At 47.2% G+C, this 14489-nt stretch overlaps 1 protein-coding gene across 2 annotated transcripts in view; it reads left to right on the top strand.

Annotated features, from left to right (window-relative positions):
* Window positions 1–14254, top strand: part of FNTB (farnesyltransferase, CAAX box, beta) — a 64742-nt gene extending 50488 nt beyond the window's left edge. For both annotated transcript variants that reach the window (XM_025442708.3, XM_025442707.3), the window contains 4 exons: window positions 667–799; window positions 6748–6859; window positions 7713–7827; window positions 12769–14254. In XM_025442708.3, the coding sequence (XP_025298493.1) occupies window positions 667–799; window positions 6748–6859; window positions 7713–7827; window positions 12769–12900 (492 nt within the window). In that variant the 3' untranslated portion in view covers window positions 12901–14254. The remainder of the gene's footprint in view (window positions 1–666; window positions 800–6747; window positions 6860–7712; window positions 7828–12768) is intronic.
* Window positions 14255–14489: the final 235 nt, after the last annotated feature.

The raw sequence follows: 14489 nt of genomic DNA on the forward strand, positions 1-14489 counted from the left end.
CTATCTTGATCTTGGTAGCAGTGTGTGTTTAGGAGACTCGGAGATAAGCAGGGAAGGGCAGCATTGTGGGTGACTGCTGAGGGACATCAAGAGCCATTTTACAGGGTCAGAGTGAAAGATTTTCTTCTGTTAGCCAGCCAGGTTCCCCTGGAGAAGGGGAGCGGCTAGAGCGTCCGCTGGACAGAGCCATCATTGGTGGCTGGGATAATGGCTTCTGCTTCCAGTCCTGCAAGTGACTTGCTAAGAAACCTTGGATGGATTTCTCCAGGTGTCAGGTCAAAGTCAGGAATAGTTTGAGATCATCTGATGAGATGTAAGACAAAATTCCATTTATCTGCCTTTAATAAACTTCCCTGAGTGGGGACACTGGTGGGCTGGCCTTATATTTCCTAGTTAAGCCCTGTTTATTGGGAGACAGGCCAACTTGGCCCCTTTATTCTGTCAACACCAGAACCTACCTGAAACCCGGGAAGAGGAGGTTAGGTGTCTGTTAGGCACAGAGCAGAGATCAACACTGGTTCCCCGAAAGGGTCCAGCTCAAGTGCTCTGCTCTGCGTCTGTGGAAGCGAGGGGAAGGAAGGAACAGCCAATGCACTGGGACTCCATGTGCCGAGAAGCCAAGAGATGGGAACTTAGCTGCCTTTCCCTTGTCTCTGTCATTCTCAGCAATGGGTGACCAGCCGGCAGATGCGCTTCGAAGGTGGATTTCAGGGCCGCTGCAACAAGCTGGTGGACGGCTGCTACTCCTTCTGGCAGGCGGGGCTCCTGCCCTTGCTGCACCGTGCACTGCATGCTCAAGGTGAGGCAAGGGGGCGGGGGGGCTGGTCTGTTGGCAGGATGGGGCTGCACCATGCACTGCAGTGCTCAAGATGAGGGGGGCCTGTTGGCAGGATGAGGCTCCTGCCCCTGCTGCACCACGCACTGCGTGCTCAAGGTGAACCTGGGGCTGTTGGCAGGGACCGGGCGATTTCCCGTGGCTGCTAACCAAGTCAGGAAGCCAGAGTGCTCTGTGGAGGGGTGGGGATGAGCCCTGTCTGTCCTGGATTTTGAGTGCCTGGTATGGAACCTCCTGCCTCAGGTGGGCATGTGCAGACCAAGATTTAATTCCAGTGGTTCAGTCGAGTTACAGTTGCTGCTCCAAACTGGCTGAGGCCAGGAGGAAGTGGGCACGTGTCCTGGGCCCCATGGTGACTGCCACCTCAGCTGGGTGTGAAGCCACAGTTTCCAGTGCAGAGTTCTGTATCAGTCATTTCGGAACTGAAAACCCACATTGTGCATGTTACGGTCACAATAGTGACCGAAAAGACAGTTGCAGAAGCGGGCAAGAAACAGAACCCATGGGGAGAAGGTCCACCACTCTGACTGATTTTATAGCTGCTGCCATTAGAGATGTTGTATCTTAAATCCAGTAAAGAGTCCTAAATGCCAGTTTGTTCCCCCGTATACCTGAAGTGGGCAGACCCGTGTTCATTTCTGCGGAGCCTCAAGTGGGAATGCAAAACCAGAGCATTTAGAGAGCAAGCAAAACTTCTGCGAGCCTTCCCTTATGATCTCTCGAGCTCTCCGGTTGCCTGCTGACTCCTGAATCATCTTTCTTGTTTATTTTACGTGAGAGCAGGGTGTCTCTGAGAAAACCAGTGGGAGAGGGCAAGTCACAGCTGTCCCGCTGGGTCCTGATCTCTTCTTGGAGTAAGATCCCTTGGCCCAGAGGGAAGGTTTGCTTTGGACTTAGTAACTGGGTAATTAGTTGCTCAAATGTGGAAGATCAGATTCTTCCCTACTGCCCTGCCAGTACCACCACCCCCTGCTTTTTTTTTTTTTTTTTCTTCTTTGGCTGTTCTTTCTGAGCCCCTTTTCCTTACTTTCTTCATTTCACTTGAGTTGTGGCCACTTTGGATAGTGACTTGAAGTCAGCAGAACCTCTGCCCTGTGTTCCCATTCTCCCAGTCTTAGTCTGCCTGGACTCCCTTGCCTGGGGCCGCTGGGCCTTCAGTCTCTGGGCATTAAAATAGATCATTCCCCTGACTCTGGAGCCTGCGTGGCCTCTGGCTTGATCACTGTCATAGAGAAGTCAAGAAATCTCTGAAGGGTCTAATATTTTCAAAGCAAAAAAAAAAAAAAAAAAATTGGGGTCTTAATGATTTCTTTATCTGGAACTGGTGAGGTCAAGCCCCTGATAAAATGATCAGCCTTTCACAAACCTGCCCCGGGTAGGGATGAGATGCAGTCCTTATGCAATTGCCAGGAAAATCCAGGAGAGTTGTAACAGGACCCCTACCTGCCCGTGTCTTCAAGGAGGGGCCCTGGTTGACCTTTTGTTTATTGTACCACAAGTTCTGAAGGACTAATCGCATCAGAACTTTGTGGAAAAGATTGCCTGTGGATCTTGGGTCTTGCAGCTTTCTTCACTGCCTGGGAGAAAGCCTGTATTGGGCTTGAGGCTCACCTGCTTCTCAGCAATAGTGAGAAAGGAAGAAGGGAAGTGTCTCGAGCTGTGGGTATAATACTGACATTAGAAGTCAGAAGGGGACAATGTGTAGAAAGATATTCATAATATATTATGATCAAAGGTTTCAAAGCAGTGTGTGTGTGTATATATATATATATATATATATATATATATATATATATAATTCCATTTTTTTTTTTTGAGAGAGAGAGAGAGAGAAAGAGTGCAAGAGGGGGTGGGGGAATGGGGAGAGAAAATCTTAAGCAGATTCCACACCCAGTGACGAGCCCAACGTGGTGCTCCATCTCATGGCCCTGAGATCATGTTGTGAGCCAAATCAATAATTGGATGCTTAGTTGACTGAGCCACCCAGGCACCCATGTAATTCCATTTTTATTGAAGAGTTGACTTCAGAAAATTACTAGAAGGTATCTGGGTTGTGAAATGGAGGTGAGACTTGTTTTCTTTCTTTTTTATTTGTATTTTCTGGTTTTCTACAATGAATTTAAATTTCTTGCATAAAGAAAAATTATTTTACAAAAGAGGAGAAATTCTATAAACAAAACAAGTAGAAAGGTGGGAAAAGGGATCCCTGGGTGGCGCAGCGGTTTGGCGCCTGCCTTTGGCCCAGGGCGCAGTCCTGGAGACCCAGGATCGAATCCCACGTCAGGCTCCCGGGATGGAGCCTGCTTCTCCCTCTGCCTGTGTCTCTGCTTCTCTCTCTCTCTCTCTCTGTCTATCATAAATAAATAAATAAATCTTTAAAAAAAAAAAAAAAAGGTGGGAAAAATCATTTGTGACAAAGGGCTGATTTCATTAATCTGAGAGACTCATACAAATCACTAAGAAACAGATGAACAACCCCACTGAAACGCAGGCAGATTCAGAACAGGCAGGACAAGAACTCCGGGTGTTGTTACCCCTGCTACCACTGCCCTCCTCTAGGTGCCGAGACTTGCCAGCCGCCCAGTCTCATCAGCCTGGGACTGTTCGGAGCCCTTCATATGTATTTTCTCATTTAATCTTCAGAACAATGTCATGAAATAGGTACTGTTGTGACCCCCATTTTACAGGTGAGGAAACAAAGAACAGCAAGAGTAAATGACTGGCTTTATGATAACCAATCACCACCTACACCGGTATCAGAGCCTTGCATGCAACCGCCACAGAGGGCCTGAATGAAACAAAATGATGGTGAAAGACATGCAAATACAATCGGGGGACACTAGTCATTTTTACTGTCACATTGGCAGAGATGAGAAAACTTGATGCCCAGTGTTGGGAAGAGTATGGGAAAAATAGGCACGTTTGTACTGTCAGTGTGGGTGTAAATAGCTATTTCAGTTTTCAGAGGGTAGTTTGGAGACTTGTTTAAATTACTTAAACCAGGCAAGTGCACTGTCAGGAATTTACCTGCAGAGATAGTAGCAAAGGTTGTGTATTGAGGTGAAGTGTTAATGGCAAACAACCCAGCTGCTTATTAAAAGGCAGTTAAGCATCTGTTTTGGCTCAGGTCATGATCTCGGGGTCCTGGGATCAGGATCCCCTCATTGGGGCTCCCTGCTCAGCAGGGAGTCTGCTTCTTCCTCTCCCTCAGCCGTCCCCACCATGTTCGCTCACATGCTCTCTTTCTCTCTAGTAAACAAAAGCATTTTTTTTAATGTTAATAGTTAAATAAATTATGATTTCTCTACACCATGGTTGCATACAATGGGCTAATCTGGAAAACTCTCCAGAACCCAACCTAAAGTGTAAAAAGTGTGGTCTGGGGATGCCTGGGTGGCTCAGTGGTTGAGCTTCTGCCTTTAGCCCAGGGCGTGATCCTGGAGACCCGGGATCAAGTCCCACATCGGGCTCCCTGCATGGAGCCTGCTTCTCCCTCTGCCTATGTCTCTGCCTCTCTCTCTCTGTGTCTCTCATGAATAAATAAAATCTTTAAAAAGTGTGGTCTGTGTGCACATGGGCTGACATCCCCACAGCTTTTCCTGGAAGCGAGCAAGACCCCTTTAACAATGGGCAGCTTTGGGAGAAAGATGAGTGATGAAGGGAGGGAGACTTATGTATTGGATTTTTTTTCCTTCTGTACTATACTCTGCTTTTTTCTTCACCATGTGCATTACAACTTTTATCTCAGTAAGTGACCAAATACATTTATTTAAAGGCAATGATCATATTGTGAGCTAGAGAGATAACAAGAGCCCGATACACAGCAGCACACAAACCCCGTCCTACCTCACTCGGCAAGTGGCTGTCAGTAATTCCACGCAGGTCACTGCCATACATGTGTAGAGGACAGTAGTGGAATAGAAGGACAAATGATTAAGATTTTCAAAATATAAAATGCAGACCAAATTAGTGAGTTATTTGGTTTCTGTGGAGCAGTAGGCCTGTGAGCTTGTGTTTGGATTGACAGTTACTGGTTGCTTATATATTCTCTGAGACATGCTGCAGGCCTGGATTTTTCCGTTTGTGAAATTGAGCTACATGTGCTATACCCATCAGTTGCTGTTTAGGAAAACTTTTGATTTCTTAGAGAAAAGGAATCTTTGAAATGCAAAATGACATGATGATGGGGATTTGTAATTTAAGGGAGGGGTATGAAGGATTTAGAAGGCTGATTCCAGTGCAGTCAGCACTCAGTAATCATGTCTGCGTTCAGCTGTGATTATGTATGCTGCTGTGCAAATTCCAAAATCCTGGGAAGCTCCTTGTTGAGTTTGTGAACTTTGAGCTTGTAGACTTCAGCAATACAGCAAGTAACTGACCTACTCTGTAATCTGTCTAATAACAAACACAGCAGTTTCTTCTCAGATTCCGATTTTAGTGATAGGCTGGCACTTACCTTACAATAATAGTCTTTTATTTCTTATAGGATACAGAATAAAAGTGTATTTTGAACAGATGTTTAATGCAATTATCCTAAAGTTTAATATATTTACTCTAAAAAGAATAGCTTTCTTGAGGTATAATTCACATACCATACAATTCACTTATTTAAAACATACAATTCGGCGGTTTTTAGTGTAGTCACAGAGTTGTGCAACCATGACCCTAGTCAATTTTAGAATTTTCATCACTTCCCCAAAGTCCCTATACCTATTGAATGTGCCTCTTTATAGAAGAAATCACAAAGGAAAAATCAACAGGATGATTATAGCATAGAAAAACGTGTGTCTATAGTATTAAATGGAAAATATAAAATTATAATAACTGTAAAGAAAAATATGTAGAAATAAAAAAGACTGGAAAAGGAAAAATTAGCTTTTAATAAGGTATTTACAGAACATTTGCTATGTTTGTAGTAGGCCAGGTATCAAAGTATAAAATTGACCCAGGACTAACACACGTGTATTTTTTAAAAAACAACTCCCATGTAAATGCTTTTGCAGATGCCCTCCTCTGCACTCGAGAACTGTGCGGCCCACAGAATTCTCTGCCCATACTGATGCAGCTTCAGATGAGGAGGCCTACTTGCTTCCTGTTAGTATTATTACCAGAATTACCAGGTTCTGCTCCTGCTACCATATTATATGATGCAGGAATCCTGGCAGTGACTAGTAATGCTTCTTAGGAAAAGTTTTTGAGTCAAGATAAAAATTGGAGGATGGCCTTAAGAGATGAATTAAGTTGAGGCTGAGAAAAGTAGAAGGAACAGACATCGCCCCTGTGGAGAGTTCTCTTAGTCAATTAGAGTCAGAGATGTGCTAGAGGAAGTGTCTTGAGAAGCCCAGGGTGGCATAGGGTGCCCGAGTGGTTGAGCATCCCACACTTGGTTTCGGCTCAGATTTTGGTTCATGATCTCAGGGTCATGGGATTGAGCCCTGCATTGTGTTCTGTGCTCAGCACAGAGTCTGCCTCCCCCCACGCTCACTCTCTTTCTCTCTCTCTTTTTCTCCCCCAGCCCCAAATAAATAAATAAAATCTTAAAAAAAAAAAAAAGCCACAGTCCAGAGTAAGGAGTCAGGAGCAGTAGCAGGGTGGGTCTGGAAGGCGGAGCTAGCCATCCGGCTCACACCTGACAGGGATGTAGTTTAGGATGGACATCCATGGTAAGGGCTCCAGCTAAGGTGCCACTCTGCACTGCTGCTCTTTGACTCAAGTCAGAGGTCAGGAGAGACATATCATAGGACTTGATGAAGGTATTAAGTGTCCTAAGAATGTAATTTTCAAAATTAATCCAGAAGAATAGAGGGAAACCTTAACTGTCCCCAATGGGTAATAAAATACAAAGATGTCATTGACACTGTGCTGGATGTTGCCTAGGCCTTGGCCCGCCCTGATCCTTTGCCTTTCTGCAGGCGACCCTGCCCTCAGCATGAGCCACTGGATGTTTCATCAGCAGGCCCTGCAGGAGTACATCCTTATGTGCTGCCAGTGTCCCGCTGGGGGGCTTCTGGATAAACCTGGCAAGTGAGTGGCTTCTCTCGGGGGATCAGGAAGGGGGAGAGGGATGCCAGTCAGGCGTGTTCAGAGCCAAGGGCAATAGTGGATGAGCTTTAAAAGCCGGGAGAGTGTGTGGACAGTGGGGGGAGTCCCTTTCCATCCAGCTGCTTAGTACTAGTGTAAAGCACCCCAGTGGGGGCATCTCCTTCTAGTGCCATCCTGGCATCCCCTGTGACCGTCTTTTCCCCCAGCTTCCATTCACCCCTCTTTCCAGGTAGGTATACAGATTGCCAGGTAGCCTTTCTTTCCTCCTTTTTTCTTTTAAACTAATTTAAATAGAACAGGTTACAGGATTTTAAAGCCCTTGAGTGTTGTCAACAGAAATTATAATCACCGCAACCACTGCAGCGTAGATTAAATCTTTAGGCCCCACGGACAAAGAAAAGGGAAATCAGATTAGGCCCCGTGCCCCTCTCTTGCTACTGGGTGTGCACACACCCTGCCACTGTCAACTTCCAGGGCCTGGCCCAGCTCAAGGTCAGTCCGAGCAGTTTATCGGGAAGAATTTGGCCCATTTCTATGCATTTTGGTGGTCTTTTGGAGAACTATAGTAATTTAGCAATATATATATAGTAATATATATAATATATATTTAGCACTCTAATTACTAAATTGTAGTTATTTAGTAGTTCTTCCCTACGGTGGAGAGCCCTTTCCGGAAGACAGCTGAAGGGGCCCTGGGGCTGTGCGGCAGGCCTGAAGGATGGGCCCTGAGGAATGCTGCCGGGCCGTGGGAGGCGGGAGCGCACCCTGGGCCTGGATCTCTGTGGGGTTTGTGGGGAGCGGAGGAGCACCTCTCAGAGCCGCCCTGTCCTTGCAGGTCTCGGGACTTCTACCACACGTGCTACTGCCTGAGTGGCCTGTCCATAGCCCAGCACTTCGGCAGCGGAGCCATGTTGCACGATGTGGTCCTGGGTGTGCCGGAAAATGCTCTGGTAAGGCGGGATGGGGGCCTTGACACCCCTCTCCCGGGTGTCCTGGCACGGGGGCGCTTACCGGGAGAGCAGAGCAGCCACTGCGCCCCGGGGAACTGCCCGCGCACCGCGCCCACCCGTCCAGGATCTGCAGCCTTCCCCAGGAGCTCCCGCGGGGGCGAACGCCTCTGGGCAAACGTGGGGCTCCAGGTGGGGGCGCCGGTCCGCCCTCCTCCCTGCCTCGGGACCCAGCCCTGCGGCTAGGCCGTCCGAGCGGGGCTTCCACGCGCCTCCCGCGCGCATCTCTCCGGAGAAGCTGCCCAGGCTTCGGGCTTCCCGGCGGACGCGGGCGCCCCGCAGTGCGTGCCCCGGCGCCGCTCTGTGCCCGGCCTGCGCGCCGCACGGTTCGGAACGTGTGTCCGACCTGTCTCCTGCTGCCCGCCAGGGCTGTCAGGCCCGGGGGGGGGGGGCAGGCCGGTGGGTGCCGCCCGCAGCCTGGGCCCGGCGGCCGCCGGAGACAGCCCTCCCGGGCCGCGGCGCGAATCCCGCTGAGACTGTCCGCGCCCGGCGGGCGAGCAGGCCGCCACCCAGCAGTGCGCAGGGAAGGAAGAGCCGCGCCGCGGGCGCATGCGGAGGTGCCCAGCCGCGCCCGCAGCCGGAGGGAATTGCAGTGGCCACCGCCCAGCCTTCTCAAGTCCTGACGTTTTCCCCTGCTTGCCCCCCTGCCTCCCTCCCTCCCCGGCATAACCTTGTCCCCGGCCGTGTGGCGCACCTGCCCACGTCTGTGTGCGTCCCGGGCTGTGTCTGTGTCTGTCCCTAAACGGCACAGAGGGCAGGTAGGCGCAGGTAGGCGTTCACGCCTTGTCCGGGAGCATCTCCCGCAGCGCTTACCGCGCCTGCTCCTCTCGCCGGCCCTTAGGCTTTGGAGGTTTGTCTGCGTGCAGGTGTCTGGTTTGCCCGTTTCCACAGCTCTGCGGCATCCCGGTGCACAGATGGACCCCGGTGTATTTTCCTTCTGTTGGTTCACGTTGGGATGCTTTCAGCCCGTGCTGTTGCAGAGTCGCGGTGTACTTTCTTCTGTTAGTTTCCCCGGGAGCAGAGGCTTGCTGGGTTGCAGAGAACACACGCCTGCGTCTTCACTGGACCAGCCGATGTGGCCCCACGTGCGTGTGTCACTTTCCGCTCAGCAGCACTCAGAGGAGTTGCTCCATAGTCCGACTTTTCCCTTCTGCCATTTGATACGTGGAAATGGTACCTCAGTTTTATTTTTGCATTTCCCCCATTCCTAGTAAGGTTAAGCATCTTTTCAAATGTTCATTGACCATTTGTGTTGTCTTCTGTGAATTGTCTTTCTTGCTGATCTGCGATTTTAATCGTTTGCCCTTTTCTTATAGGTTTGTAGGAGTTCTCCGTGTGTTCTTGATACTCATCCTGTGTCTGTGGTGTGGGTGTAGTGAATCTCTTCCAGTTCGTGACTTGTCTTTTCTCTTTTAGTGTTTTTGTTGTTGTTGTTGTCGTTGAATAGGAGATTTTAATTTTTTAGTGAACAGTTTTATTGCCTTTTTAGTTTTAGAGGGTATGGGAGGGGTACTTAAGAAATCTTTCCCTACCCTGAGGTCATACATATATTTTCTTCCAAACAGTGTAAAGTTTTGCTTTTCCCATCTGGATTTCTAATTCTCTTGGAATTGATTTTTGTCTGTGGTGAGGGTTGGATGTAATTTTATCCTTTTTCCCTGTGGATGACCAGTTGACCAGCACCACCACTTATGGAAGTTTATAACTTTCGTACTGATGTGTGTCACATGTGTGTCACGTATCCAAGTTTCTATATATGACGTGATTCTGTTCTGTTCCTTTGGTCTGTTGTCCTGTCTGCACTATCTGAAGCAAATCTTAAATTCAGGTAGGCAAGTCCCATCCAGTTTGTTCTTTTTCTTCAAAATTGCCTCGCTGTTCTTTGCTTTTTGCTTTTTCCTGTGAATTTTAGAATCAGCTTATCAAGTTGCACAAACTATATATAATGGAATTTTTATGGGAATTTGCATTGGATTTAAGATTCATGGGAGAGAACTGACTTCTTTTTCAGTATTAAAGCTTTCCATTTGTGAACACAATTTTTCAGATTATCTTACACGTCCTTCAATGAATGGTCTCTTATCATTTTCTCTATAAGAAACTAGCACATCTTTTGTTAGAGTTAGGTCTAGGAAATTTATAGTTTTCATGTCTGTTGTGATTGGAATATTTTTTCCATTATATTTTATAACTGGTTGTTACTAATGTACAGAAATGATACTTGTATTTTAATTTTTTTTTTGTATTTTAATTTTTGTATCCAGCCACCTTGTTGAACTTGCTTAGTAGTTGTAATGGTTTGTAGAATCTCTTGGATTTTCTCTTTAGAATGTGATATTATTTTTAGATGAGGAGGTTTGCCTTTTTCTTTCTGATTCTTTTAAAAAATATATATTTATTTAGAGAGAGTGCATGTTGGGGGAGAGGCAGAAGGAGAGTGAGAGAGAATCCTCAAGCAGACCTCAACATGGAGCACAGTCTCATGACCTGAGGTGATGACCTGAGCCAAAACCAAGAGTTGAACACTGAACTGACTGAGCCATTCAGGTGCCCCTCTCTTGCTGATTCTTTTTTTTTTTTTTTTAAGATTTTATTTACTTATTCATGAGAGACAGAGGGAGAGGCAGAGACACAGGCAGAGGGAGAAGCAGGCCCCGTGCAGGGAGACCGACGCAGGACTCGATCCTGGGACTCCAGCATTACACCATGGCCAAAGGCAGGCCTAAACCGCTGAGCCACCCAGGGATTCCCTCTTTCTGATTCTTAAGGGTTGTATTTCTTGTTCCTGCCTTGTTGGCTACGACTCTCATAGAGTGTTGACTAGAGGTAGTTATAGAGGACATTCCTAATTTGCTTTTGGTTGTAATGAAAAGGTGTCTACAATTTGACTATGAGGTAGGATCCTTACTGGGGGGTTTTGGTAAATACCTCCAATCAGGTTAAGATGTTACTTACCCTCCCTTCCTGGTTTGCTAGGTTGTTGTGTTGTTTCATCATAATCTATATTAAATTTTATTGAATGCTTTTTCTGCACCTGATTTTTCTCCTTTAACCTGCTGTATTTTTGTTAATAAATGTTCTGACATTAACCTTACATTCCCAGGATCAGCCCTTGGTCATAGGACAGTGTGAGTATGTGTGTAGTACATTGCTGGATTCGGCTTGCTAGTATATTTTTGGCTAGCATTTTTATTTAGGAGTTTTTATATGATATAAAAAAAACTGATCTAAAATTTCTGTTTTATTGTATTGCTCTTTCCAGTTCATATTTCAGGATAATATCACAGCCTCGTGAAATTAGATGAGTAGTTTCTCTTCCTTCCCTGCCACCCGCCTTTTTTGTTTTTTTAGTCTTTGAGAACATTTGTACAGGTTAGATGATGTGTTTCTTGTAGGTTTGATAGCGCTTGCTCGAGAAGCCGTGTAGGCCTGGTGTCCTAAGGCAGGAAGGGTGGTAGTAGAATAAGCAACTGTATTATTGATCTAATTTATTCATATACATTTTAAAGAACTTCTTGAGTAAATTTTGAAAATTTGTATTGTTCTTTAGAGTTATTCAGTTTATCTGTACTTTTATATGTTTTGGCATAAAGTTGCTCATAGTATTCTCTCTTAAAAGTTTTAAAACCTTGGGGCACCTGGTGGTTCAGTCAGTTGAGTGTCGGACTCTTGCTTTTGGCTCAGGTCACGATCTCAGGGTCATGAGATCAAGGCCCATGATGGGCTCCGTGTTCAACTCCGAGTCTTCTCCCCCACCCCTCCACACTCCCCCACTCTCTATAAAATAAATATGTAAAATGTTTTTTTTTTTTTTACAGAAGTTTTAAAAACTTCTCCAGCAATTCTGTCCCCTTCTTCATTTGCCCAAAATGGAACAGTCCTCAATATTAGCTTCCAGTTGTACTGTGCCTTAGACCTAAAGTTTTTTTGGGGGTTTCTGTGATGTAATTATTCTGTGAATACTGTAGATAGGGTGGAACAACTCAAGCATGGCCTGACACTTTTACTGTGTCATAAGGTTGTGGTCCTTTTTCCCGATTACAGATGTAAATACCTGGTGTGATTGCTTTAATAATTGGAATATATACAAAAGTATAATTAAGAAAATTTAAAACAATTGTATCACTGTTCCTATTTGGGTGGATGTCCAACTTCTACCTGTGAATCACATCTATCAAAAAATTTTCAAAAATTCTAGGATAAAGGATGCCCAGGTGCCTCAGCGGTTGGGCGTTTGCCTTCAGCCAGGGCGTGATCCTGGAGTCCCGGGATCGAGTCCCGCATTGGGTTCCCTGCATGGAGCCTGCTTCTCCCTCTGCCTGTGTCTCTGCCTCTCTCTGTATGTCTCTCATGAATAAATAAATTAAAAATCTTAAAAAAAAAATTTAGGATAACATTGTACATACTGTTTTCTACCTCATATGTTATAAGTATTTGCCCTTATCATTAAATATTTGTTTTTATTTTTTTAATTTATTTTATTTATTTATTTTTAAAGATTTTTATTCATTCATGAGAGAGAGGCAGAGAATAGGTAGAGGGAGAAGCAGGCTCCATGCAGGGAGCCTGACGTGGAACTCAATCCCGGGTCTCCAGGATCATGCCCCGGACTGAAGGCGGCACTAAACTGCTGAGCCACCCGGGCTACCCCTGAAAGCATGTTTTTAAACGGGACATAATATTCCTTTGTGTCCTGTGTACCATTAAGTGTTTCTACTAATACCTTGTCGTTGAACATCAGGGCCTTGTGTGACAGATCTCCCAGGTATCTCTGATGAGTCCTTCTTCTGATAAATTCTTACAAGCACCTGCAGTGGCTCCTAGGCTTGCATGTTCCCAAGGACCACCGGGGTGACTAACTAGCATGTGTCCTTCTCGTTACAGCAGCCCACTCACCCTGTGTACAATATTGGACCAGATAAGGTGATCCAGGCCACCATGCACTTTCTGCAGAAGCCAGTCCCGGGCTTTGAGGAGCATGAGGATGAGACACCAGCAGAGACTGCCACCGCCTAGAAGACAAGGGCCCCGTGGCTCCATGCTCGCCCACCTCCCCAGTCAGACCAAGGTGTATACATTTCGATACATGCTGCATTCTGTGCTGCACAAGCCTTGGCCACTATGGAGCTGTGGTCCCTTGTCCTTTCTTGTCAAACAAAACAAAACTGATGGCTCTGGGTTTGGAGAACATATTGGTGTGGTTTTTTAAAAATTCTTTCCACTTCTGAAAAACCAAAACTCTTGTCAGCCTGTGCGGCACCTGAACCCGGCTCTGGCCTGACCAGGGCTGTTGGGGAACAGTGCATGCTGGGCAGAAGCGGCCCCTCGCCACCAGCTCTCCAGCCGGGACAGCCGTATTGAAATGAATGGTGTCTAGGAGTCACTGCTGGATCCCCCCTTGCACGCCACCGTTAAGTCACCAGGAAGGTGCCCTCCCATGTCTGCTCTGTGCCAAGGGGGAGGGGGAACTTTGGTCCCATCAAAATGAATTCTCAGAAAAAAATCATGCTGGGACTTCACTACATGCCCAAGGCTGTCACCTCCCACCTTGGTCACTTGCAGGGGAAAGGAGCTGGGAGAGAAAGGTCTCCCTGGGTTATGAGCTTCTCCCGCTCCGCGCTGGAGGACCGAGCCACACCTCTCCCCAGGGCCCTCTCGGCTGCAAGGGTGGGATTTGCTTCAGCCACAGTGGTGACTTCAACCCAGGAAGCCAATTACGAGTGGAAAATGAACCTCTATCAATTCTGTGCCCGAGGAAGCAGCCCCAGTGCCCAGCCCTCCCCTACCCCATCATGTACCGTGAAAAACCCCTCTCGTGTCCGCAAGGCAGCACCTGCAGCCTGTGGCCATTGTGCGTGTTTCCATCTTTCTTCCGTCAGATGCCCAGCCTCGCCCCCTCCAAGATAGTGTTGTCTTCTCTCATCCCAAGTATTAACGCTACTAAGTCTTTCACCTTAATTTGACTCAGGATTTATTCACATCCTGCCCACTGTAGGCTCACAGAAATAAAATCAAGTGCTAGACAGGCTGGCTGCTGCTAAGGCAGTAGCCATGGAACCCTGGCTGAGGCAGGGCTGAGGGCCACCCGGTTTGCTCAGCCTGTCAGGACCTCTGCTGCTCACGGGGAACCCGTTCTTGGGCAGTGGGGTGTCGAGGTGGGCCGTCTGTCCACTGCTACAGTCACAGCAAACTCCGCGTGGCTGACCTGGCCTTCAGGTAAGCAGCCATAGGCTGCGGGCCGACAGCAGCTCAGAGATGCAGCATGAGGCTCTTCTCAAAAACTCTGCCCGTTGCTGCCTCTAATTCCCTATTGCTTTGGCGGATTGGGCTATGTATTACCTCCTTGAAATAATAAAAGAATAACATTTTCCATGACGTCTCTCATTTGTGATTGGTACCAAGAAAATTCCCTCAGGATGTCGTCCAGTGTTAGGAGTTATTGAAGACTGCTCGTGGCCTGCCAGTGTCCTGCGTGCAAGGTTCCAGCCCCTGGGTGTTAGTGACTACAGGTATCTGGCTCGAGTTCCACCTTCAGACACCTCCTCCCATCGAGGCCACAGTGAACCAACAAGCAGTGGGGAAAGCTACATTTTCCCCAAGCTCCA

This window comes from Canis lupus, chromosome 8 (assembly GCF_003254725.2).
Source record: "Canis lupus dingo isolate Sandy chromosome 8, ASM325472v2, whole genome shotgun sequence".
NCBI lineage: Eukaryota > Metazoa > Chordata > Mammalia > Carnivora > Canidae > Canis > Canis lupus.